The 10,389-nt window shown below is 43.0% G+C and overlaps 1 protein-coding gene across 1 annotated transcript in view; it reads right to left on the bottom strand.

The window, feature by feature from the left end:
• PI4K2B (phosphatidylinositol 4-kinase type 2 beta) overlaps positions 1-6,817 on the bottom strand; it is a 35,974-nt gene extending 29,157 nt beyond the window's left edge. The window contains exon 1 of the mRNA XM_007952563.2: positions 6,517-6,817. Within this exon, the coding sequence (XP_007950754.2) occupies positions 6,517-6,817 (301 nt within the window). The remainder of the gene's footprint in view (positions 1-6,516) is intronic.
• Positions 6,818-10,389: the final 3,572 nt, after the last annotated feature.

Below are 10,389 nucleotides of genomic sequence, written 5' to 3'. Positions count from 1 at the left end.
GAAGGGACCATTCCCTGGAGAAGGATGTCATGCTTGGTAGGGTGGAGGGTCAACGAAAGAGACGGAGGCCTTCAATGAGATGGATTGACACGGTGGCTGCGATGATGGGCTCAAGTATAGCAGGGATTGTGGGGCTGGCACGGGATCGGGCGCTGTTTCGTTCTGCTGTGCATGGGGTCACTATGAGTAGGAAACGACTCAACGGCACTTAACAACAACATTATTCCATTAGTGCTTTTAGGAATCCTGTCATACTATGGTGGCTTAGTGGTTAAAGAATTCGGTTGCTAACCAAAAGGTCAGCAGTTTGAACCCTCTAGGTGTTCTGTAGGACAAAGATGAGGCAACCTGCTTCTGTGAAGATTCACAGCCTTGGAAACCCAACGGAGCACTTGTACTCTGTCTTTAAGGGTTGCTATAAGTCAGAATTGACTTGATGGCAGTGGGTTTGGTTTGGTCACCCTATACTTACTCACACTGACATGGCTAAACTCGTAAGATGACTCTTGGTCTCTCCCATCCCATACCTGAGCAGTTCTATGTGCAGACCATGACACCACTACTACTGAATTGGTTTATGGGTTTACCTTTATGTATTCATCATAGAACCTGCCTTTATTTCTCTCATGGAGCCCATAATTATACTCTGAATACTTAATAATTCCACCTCAACCAAATCAGATCAGAACCATTCTAGTAAAAATGTCAGGGATGTTCTCAACCCCATTTTCTTTAACTTGTCCCTTAATGAACATTTCTTCTTGCTATGGCATTTGACTGTTAACCAGAAGGCTGGTGGTTCAAACCCAGCAGCCACTCCTTGGAAGGAAGATTGGGCAGTCTACCTCCGTAGTGATATTGCCTCAGAAACCCAAGGAGGGGTAGTTATGAGTAGGATCCGACTCGACAGCAGTGAGTAGTCTACTAAAGTACAAAAGAGCAGTTGCTTAAATGTACACTGGCAGTGAGTTGAACTTGGAGGACACTCCCAGAAGTTATACTGCGTCATGCTCGATGTGCTATCAATGATACAGTTTGAAGGTTTATTGTTTTGGTGGTTTGGTTTAGCTGAGGTGTAGTTATGGTGTCTTCATTTGTCTGTTGTCAGAGTGTATTCAAAATTACATCCTGAGGAGAACCTCAATTCTGCCTCTGACTGCTTTGGGTCACCTCTAAGGTGAGTGACCTTCTAGTCAAGTTCCAGTCCTATTCTAGTCCCTCACTATTCTTCAGATGTCCAACTCACCCTCTGAACCTTTGACCATGCCATTCCACATGTACGCCAATCTCCTGTTCACAGCTAATTCATATTCATCCATCACCTTTATCTGATCATTTTCAAAACTATAACAAAACAATCATAGTTCCAGGAGGAAAGAGATCATTGTTTTGTTCTCTGATGCATCCCAAGTACCTTGACAGTGCCTGACACTTGGTAGGCTCTCAATAAATTTGTTCTAAAAATTAACAAACTATCTCTTTAACCTCAAGGAGATCTGGGAGAACAGCAGGTAAGACATTTGGCTGCTACCTGGAAGTTCAAATCCACCAGCAGCTCCATGGGAGGAAGATGAGGCAATCTAATTCTGTAACGATTCACAGCCTTGGAAACCCTATGGGGATGGCTATGAGTTGGACTCTATTCAGTGGCAGTGGGTTTGGTTTTGCTTATCTCCTTAACCTGACTGCTAAGGGTTCTTACTCATTCTTTAGAAAATAGGAACTGAAAATGGATTAAGAGAGCCCACTTTATTACCTTTGTACTTAGTTGTACAAGTACACATGGTGACGTAGCTTGTTTAAAATAAATAAAATGATCTTTCCCTCACTTGAGGATTAGAACTGCACATTGTCCATCTCTATTCACCCAAAGATCAGAATATTTTCTAGGAAAAAAGTAGATGCTCACAAGTCTGTTGAACTGAACCCTGCTTAAAGGGTTAGAGTGCTTACTCACCCTCCAGGTCTCAACTGGATGTCACTTACTCTGCTTCCTGCAGCAGCCTGGACTTACCATCAGACGCTAGCAAGGCCCTTACCTCTAGGGCACAGCTCCAAGCCTCCATGGAACCCTCAGCTCTCCCCACTCAACAGTCTGTTAAAACAGTTTGTTTTAATGGACTATTTTCTCTTTTAGGCTGTTTGGGAACAGGGCTGGTGACTGGGTATCCATTCGATATCAGGTCACCAGTGTTACTCCAGTGTCTCAACTTCCACTAGCACCTACTACCAAAAAACTCACTTCCATCAAGCCAATTCCGATTTACAGCAACCTGACAGGCGCTCAAACATTTGATGAGTGATGAGTGTCTCAAATAAATGGAACACAAAGAGCAGTCCAGGTTGAGGATAACCTCCAACACAACTCTGCTCACCATCTTTTAAAAGCTCCATTACAGAGGACTGTAATGACACACAAAACATTTATTATTCTAATACCTTCCTCTAATTAAGGCAGGTTATCAATATCTTGAATACAGATCAATACTGATCGCACCATTGTTAGAACTACTTCTACTGAAAAGGGCTCTGAGAAGTTGTAAGAAATACCCCTACAGGATTCAAACTCATCACTTTTATTACAAAGATATCAAGGGCATGCATGATAGGTGGTCCTTTGACGGCTGAGTTTGGGTTCAAACAACCAGTCTGTTTTAACTTTATGCCCCAGTGATTGTGTCTCCCTCAAGTTGACTACTTAGCAATCTCGAAAACGGAATTTGTTGCCTACCTGCATCAAGTGTCTGGTACGGATTGTATGTATTCTTACTCCAGCCTCTATCTTACTTACTTGACTACCCTTATTTTTCTTTAACAATCAGTCCTCGATGAGATGGACTGACATAGTAGCTTTAACAATGGGCTCAAACACAACGACTGTGAGGATGGCACAGCATTGGACAGTGTTTAATTTTGTTGTACACACAGTCCCTATGAGTTGGGACTGACTTGACGGCACCTAACAATTTTCCTTTTAGTTTCATCAGTCTTCCTTTGAAATAATTTTCTTAATTTGTTTGTATGTTTATAAGTCAATGTTGTTGTTGTTATGTGCCACTGAGTCAGACCCGACCCATAGTGACCCTCCTTGGGTTTCTGAGGCGGTATCACTAGGGAAGTAGATTGCCCAATCTTCCTTCCGAGGAGTGGCTGGTGGGTAGGAATCACTAAATGACTTATAAATAAACATTTTCTTTTACTTTGGTAATTCTCTGTGAATTCTAATGTTGTTCTCTAATTGTTAGGCTCTCCAACAGAATTGCTAAGTATGCCTGGTTTGTATTCACTGGTATGCTGGAGAAGTCACCTCACCTATCTGTGTTTGCTTAAAATGGAAATAAAAATAGTACTTACTTTACAGCGTTGGTTATGAATTAACATATGTGAAGTGCATACAACTATGGCCAGTACATACTAAGTGCTATGTAGGTATTAGCTATTATTTTTGTTACTATCCAATTCACTGACTAAAATGATAAGTAGAACAAAAACCAAAACCAAACTCACTGCCGTCGAGTCAGATCTGACTCATTGTGACCCCTCCTTGGGTTTCCAAGGCGGTATCACTACAGAAGTAGATTGCCCCATCTTCCTTCTGAGGAGTGGCTGGTGGGTTTGAACTACCAGCCTTCTGGTTAACAGTCAAATGCCGTAGGCACTATGCCACCAGAGCTCCCCAAGTAGAACAAGGCATACCTTTACGTCTTGTACTTTGAAACTGATCCAATTACTACTGGTTTATGCTTGTTCTAAGAAGCCCTAGTGGTAGAGTAGTTAAAGTGCTTGGCTGGTAACCAAAAGGTCAATAGTTGGAACCCAGTGGCGACTGTTAGGGAGATAGATGTGTTAGTTTGCTTCATAAAGATGTATAGCCTCAGAAAAGCTATGGGGCAGTTCTACTCTGTCCTATGGAGTCACTATGAGTTGGAAATCAACCACTGCCATTGAGTCAACTGTGACTCATAGTGATCCTAGAAGACAGAGTAGAACTTCCCCATAGAATTTCCAAGGCTGTAAATCTTTACAGAAGCAGATTGCCTCACCTTTTTTTTAATGCTTGTGCTAGACTTTGTTAAATGCCTTGAAAAATAAAGGTTATAAACATAAGACATTCTTCCTGGGGCTAAAGTACAAAAGCTTCTGTTTACATCAACAAAATAAGTGAATATCATAAACGATGTTAATATTTATCTAAAGAAAATAATTTCTTGGAACTGGAGAAGTGGTTTCATGGGAACAAGATGGTAAGGGACAAAGGAAGCTAATGGGCTCATTCAAAAATAGCAAAACTAAAGAAACCTTCAAAAAATTTAAACAAAAATAACAATTATTTCCTAGCACTTGGAGATCTGCAGCTGTGGAAAAAGTGCAGGGCATGGGAAAGGAAACACGACGCCACATCTTGGTTTCACCACCCACTGGATAGTGGACTTTGGGCAAACAATCTCCAAAGTGCTATGAACATCAGTTTCTAAAATGTTCCATCCTCACAAGAAGAAAAAGGAGAAACAGCTATCTTGCTGTGCTGTTGTGAGAATTAATGAAACACATATTTAAAAAAGACCTCAGCAAACTGCAGGTGTAACCTGTGATGTTATTATAAAAGGTTATTCCCTTTAATAATCCATTTGTATTTCAACTGCTATGTGCTAGCCTCACTTTTACTTTTTCAAGTCTTAATATTTATTTGTTTACAAGACCTTACTTTTATGGAACAAATTCACTTTCAAGATTTTATGCCCTTTTAAAATCTGGCTACATAAGGTAACCCTGGTAGAAAAGGACAAGCTAGCCACATGTATCTTAGTTCACAGACTGGATTCTAGATCATGTGTTCCCAAACTGTCAATGTAACTAGGGGAATCTGGTTTCATGTGCATTCTAGTTCCAACTGTATGCTGGGCGTTCTGTTACATATTGCACCATCAATGCACTCATTAGCGAACGTTTGATGACAGCTGTCAATGTTGGATCAGTTTGCTAAAGGTTATTCAGGAAAACTTGCACTGGAAACAGTGCTTATCCTGGGCATCCCCAATTCAATTAACTCAAGAAGCACAGTGGCATAATGGGTAAGCACTTGGTTGTAACCAAAAGGTTGGCTGTTCAAACCCACACGGTAGCTTTGCTGGAAAAAGGCCTAGTGATTAACTCCAATCAAGACTGCAGCTTAGAAAACTCTATGGGGTAATTCTACTCTGTCGTCTAGACTCACTGTGAGTTGGAATCGACTCAACAGTACCTAACAACAACATAGTAAGTTTGAATATAAATTCAGCTTGAACTTGATTGATCCATTCTATCCACAATTCTTTAATGTATAGAAGTAGCATACAGTTATGTAAAATCTAACTGCAGAATGAGCTAAGCAGTACTCATAAAAACTACATTTTCTATGGCTTCTCTTCAAACTGTCACCTACTGAGTGGCGCAGTACACCATCATCTCATTAATCCACTTCAACAAGCCAGCAAAGTAGGTGTTAGCATCATCATTTTACAAACAAGCTTGTCCATCTCTAGCTGGGGCTCTTTCAAGTCTACTCTATTTTACCATCACATTAGCCTAACTCAACTCTACATGCCCCAAACTCACTGCATCAACAAATACCCAGGTCTACAATATTTTAACTAAATGTTACTAACTTTCAAATCATTTCAATTACTTTCTCTTTCACCTGACACCATCAGTCTGCTCAATGAAACTACTGCCATTGAGCAACTGCAACTCATAGTGACCCTAGAAGCCAGACTAGAACTACCCCATAGTGTTTCTAAGGCTGTAAATCTTTACGGAAGCAGATTGCCTCACCTTGCTCCTGCGGAGTGGCTGGTGGGTTCCAACTGCCTGACCTTGTGGTTAGAAGCTTAATGTTTTAACCACTACACCACCAGAGCTGCTTAAAACCCTAGAAGTGACTCTTAAAAAAAGAGCTGGAAAGGGGAGGTGAACCTTTGTAAGAGGTACAAGAAGTCAACTGCCTCTGTGCCCTCTGGCTAACGTCACAGTAACATTTAATTAAAAAAAAAAAAAAAAAGTTTTTGAAACGTGCCCCAGTAGCAACTGGATATTCCTGCTGTCCATCTCTCTCCCGTCATCCACCACCTTGCAAATTTCAAACCTTCTTGAGAATCGAGAGTTCTTACTATAAAGCTAAGCGTCAACCTGAGCAAAAGCTTACGTCATTTGAGGTGAAGAGCTTCTCTGGGTCATACTCCAAAAGTTTAGACTCCCTTTTGAGTGGAGGCCTAAAGGATCAGTGTTTAATCATACGTCTCAGGTTTTAGCGGAAGTTGTCCGCAGCTTCAAATCCCCTGGATCGTAAAGGGAAAGTGCAAGTAAACGGGGGAGCAGGAGAAAGGCAAGGTGTCCCAAGTGGGGACACCGTCATTGGGAAGTCTTTCCAAGTGGACAAGTGCAAGTGTCCGAGGATTGCTCCGGGGCAGGGCGAGGAGTTAAAGGCGGGGGAGCAGCGCTCGCGGCAGGGCGCGGAAACGAGGAAAGAGCGAGGCTCACCTGAGCGCGCGAAGCCGGACAGGCTGCTGGACAGGCTCCAGTGGGACGCCAAGGTGCGGGAGGAGCTGCGGGTCGTGCTCCTGTGCGGGAGCAGCGGTTTTCCGTCAGAGGCCGTGCTAGGCGAGGCTGCGCCCTCCTCCCCAGCAGGCGGCATCAGCCTCACGGCGCTCCCCGGGGCGACTCTCTGCGGCTGGGCCCAGGCGATCCGTGGCAGCAGCGGCTCCCGCTCCTCGTCGTCCTCTTCCTCCGGGCTCCCGCCGCCCGCCGCCGCCCGCCTCCCGGGCTCCGAGAGCTCCGCCATGGTCTCCGCTCTCGGCTTCCCACGCTGAGATCGTTTCAGACAAGGGACGTGCCAGGGTCTGGTCTCTGCATCCTGGGAGACAAGGGACAACACACGCAGACCAGACTGCGCGGCCGGGTCGACGCCACCTCACAAGCGCGAGAAACCTCTCTGTGCCCCCGCCCGTCCGGCGGTTGCCCCGCCCCACCGCCACCACCAGCGCCCTGCCTCGCCCCTCCGGCCGACGCCGACTTTGCGCCTGCGCAGAGGGCCAGGGCGGCGGTGAGCCAGGAGTGGGGCGGTGCCAAGTTCAGGACAGCGCAGGGCAGGACAGATAACCTGCCTCCCAGGCTCTTGTAAAGAGTAGGTATGGTTGATGCTGCTCCTTGCCAAAAGCAGATCGCCATATCTTTCTCCCTCCAAGCGGCTTTTAGGTTCGAACTGCCGACGTTTTGGTTACCAGCCCAATTCTTTAACCACAGTGCCACCGAGTTCCTAAAGGGCTTTTAGGAACTGTTTTATTTATTTGTTTGTTTGTTTGTTTTTAAGGCTTAAGGAGCTCTGGTAGCGCAGTTGCTAAGGCACTTGACTGCTAATCAGAAGGGTGGCAATTCAAACCCACCAGCCACTCCTCAGAGGGAGGAAAGGATGATTGGGCAATCTTCTTCCCTTTCTTTGCTATTCATAAGGTTTTCCCTGGCCAATTCTTGGAGAAGTGGACAGCCTCTTCCTTCTTCCTAGTCTGTCTCAGTCTGTAAGCTGGGCTGATACCTGTGCACCATGTGCATCCCGCTGGGTTTGAAACACCAGTGGCTCAGCCTCAAAACTCACATCAACACATCACCATGGTAGGACAAACTGACAGACAAGTTTGTCTCCCTGTTGGAAACCTCTAGTACTACCCTTACCAGGATCCCTGCAGCTGACTGCTCCTCTGTCCCGGTTCCTGGCTTTTCATCCCCTTTCTCCTGCTCTCCTGCCCTGCTGCTTTGGGCGTGCCTGAGTTCCCTCTCCTCACCTGGATCCCTGCTGCTGACTAACAAAAAGGAACTAACAGATCTGTCCTGGAGGAAGTGCACCCGAAATGCTCCTTGGAAGTGGGAATGGCCAGACTTTGTCTCACCCTATTTTGGTCATGTTGTTAGAAGGGACCATTCCCTGGAGAAGGATGTCATGCTTGGTAGGGTGGAGGGTTGACAAAAGAGGGAGAGGCCTTCAGCGAGATGGATTGACATGGTGGCTGCGATGATGGGCTCAAGTATAGCAGGATCGTGGGGCTGGCTTGGGATCGGGCAGTGTTTCATTCTGCTGTGCATGGGGTCGCTATGAGTCGGAAACAACTTGATGGCACCTAACAACAACAACTTCCGTAGTGATACCGCCTCAGAAACCAAGGAGGGGTTGCTATGAGTTGGGTGGGACTGGACGTCACACAACAACAGTGTTCCAAATGACACTTAAGGTCTGTGTGATTTACCCCAACTTCTATGAAAGCCAGAAATCTGGATTCCAGAAGAAGGAAAACCTTATTCCTATTGACTTGCTATGTGATAGCCTCCTTTTCTAGCTGCTTAGAATAGAAGATTACATTATTTATTTTGAACGGTTTTTCTTTTTAAACAGAAGCATTTAAAACTATGAGTTTCCCTCTATGTGCTGCTTTAGCTGGTTTCCAACATTTTTTTAAAAATATGTTGTGCTTTCATTTTCATTCACTTCAAAATAGTTTTTAATTTCTGTTATGATATTTTCTCTGACTCTTGGGTTATTTAGAAATGTAGTGTTCAATTTCCAAATATTTAGAGGCTTTCCTAGATATTCTTATTGGTTTCTAATTTAATTCCATTGCTGTCAGAGAACATACTTGAAGATTTCAATATTTGAAACTTATTGAGACTTGGTTTATGATCCATGTAGGTAAAGAGACTGTGTATTCTGCAAAACTCAAACTCACTGCCATTGAGTCAATTCTGACTCACAGTGACCCCCATTGTGTGTCCAAGGCTGCAAATCTTTAGGGAAACAGACAACCTCCTCTTTCTCCCATGGAGTGGCTGATTGGTTCCAACTACCAACCCTTTGGTTAGCAGCCAAATGCCTTAGCCGTTACAAACACCACCAGAGCTCCTTGTGTAGTCTGCAGTTGGGGGTAGAAAAAAAAATACAAAAAACAATCCTTTGCAGTCCAATTGATTCCAACTTATGATGACCCCGTGTGTTACAGAGTTGAACTCCTTAGGATTTTCTTGGCTGTAATCTTTACAGGAGCAGATTGCTAGGCTTTTCCCTCATAGCCCCACTGGGTGGCTTCAAAGTACCAACATTTAGGTTAGCAGCTGAGTGCAAACCATTTACACTCTCCAGAGACCTGCAGTTGGATGTGGTACTTTATACATATCAGTTTAGTCCAGTATTGATAATATTGTTCAGGACATCTATATCTTGTGGACTTTTTTTTGGTTTAATTCTGCCACTGAGAGAGGGTACTTATGATCTAACTATGATTGTGTATTTTTCTATTTCTTCTTTTAGTTCACTGAGTTTTTTATTTTGAAGTTATGTAATTGGAGGCATACAGTTAGAATTTTTACATCATTGGTTAGGATTTTATGTCTTTCTGATGAATTGACTCTTTTTCAACCTACTTGACATGTACTTGTCTGATACTAATATAACCACTCTAGCTTTCGTAGGCTTACTGTTTGCCTGGTAAATCTTTTTCTATTCAATCTGTTTGTGAGTATTTATTTAAAGTGTTACACATCCCTTGTAGATAGCTTATAGTTTTCTTTTTTTTTTAAATTTGGTCTGATAGTCTCTTCCTTTATACTGGAATTTTCAGCCCATTTACATTTAATGTAATTATTGATGTGGTTGGATTTTGAGCTACACTTTTTCAATTTGTTTTCTATTTGTTTCATCCCTTTTTTTTTTTTTTTTTTTTTGGTATGTCCTTTCATGCCTAAATTTCTCAATTGGTTTTCTACTATACCTCTTTACATTAAAATTTAGCCATTAATCTAGGGTTTATAGTATGCATTGCTAAATTATCTCAGTGTACTTAGAGTTAATATTATACTTGATGTAAAATGTAAAAACTTTGCAAAAGTGTAGTTCCATTTAGCACCCATCTTTATGTTGTTATTGTCACATAGGTTAGACCTATTATATATGTTCAAATGCTTCTCTATACTGTGTAAAAGGAGCCCTAGTGGTACAGTGGTTCAACACTTAGATGCTAACCAAAAGGTCAGTGATTTGAGCCCACAAGTCATCTTTTTCTGCAGGAAAAAGATGTGGCAGTCTGCTTCCCTAAAAATCACAGGTGTGGAAACCCTATGGGGCAGTTCTACTCTGTCCTGTAGGATTGCTGTGACTTCACAGCAACTGTTTTTGTTGTTGTTGTTGTTGTTCATACTGTGTGTAACTTTTGCCTCGAATAATATTCATTTTAAGAAATTAATGAAAGAAAACACATATAATCTTTTATATTTACCCACATATTTTACCATTTCCAGTCCTCTTCATTGCTTCCTGTACATCTGAGTTTCGATCTAGTGTCATTTCCCTTCACACTGAAGACTTTATCATTC

The sequence above is a fragment of the Orycteropus afer genome, unplaced genomic scaffold (assembly GCF_000298275.1).
Source record: "Orycteropus afer afer isolate SDZICR_OR568_19922 unplaced genomic scaffold, OryAfe1.0 scaffold00346, whole genome shotgun sequence".
NCBI lineage: Eukaryota > Metazoa > Chordata > Mammalia > Tubulidentata > Orycteropodidae > Orycteropus > Orycteropus afer.
Note: the sequence above shows the minus strand (reverse complement) of the source record. Positions and strands in the feature narration are given on the sequence as shown.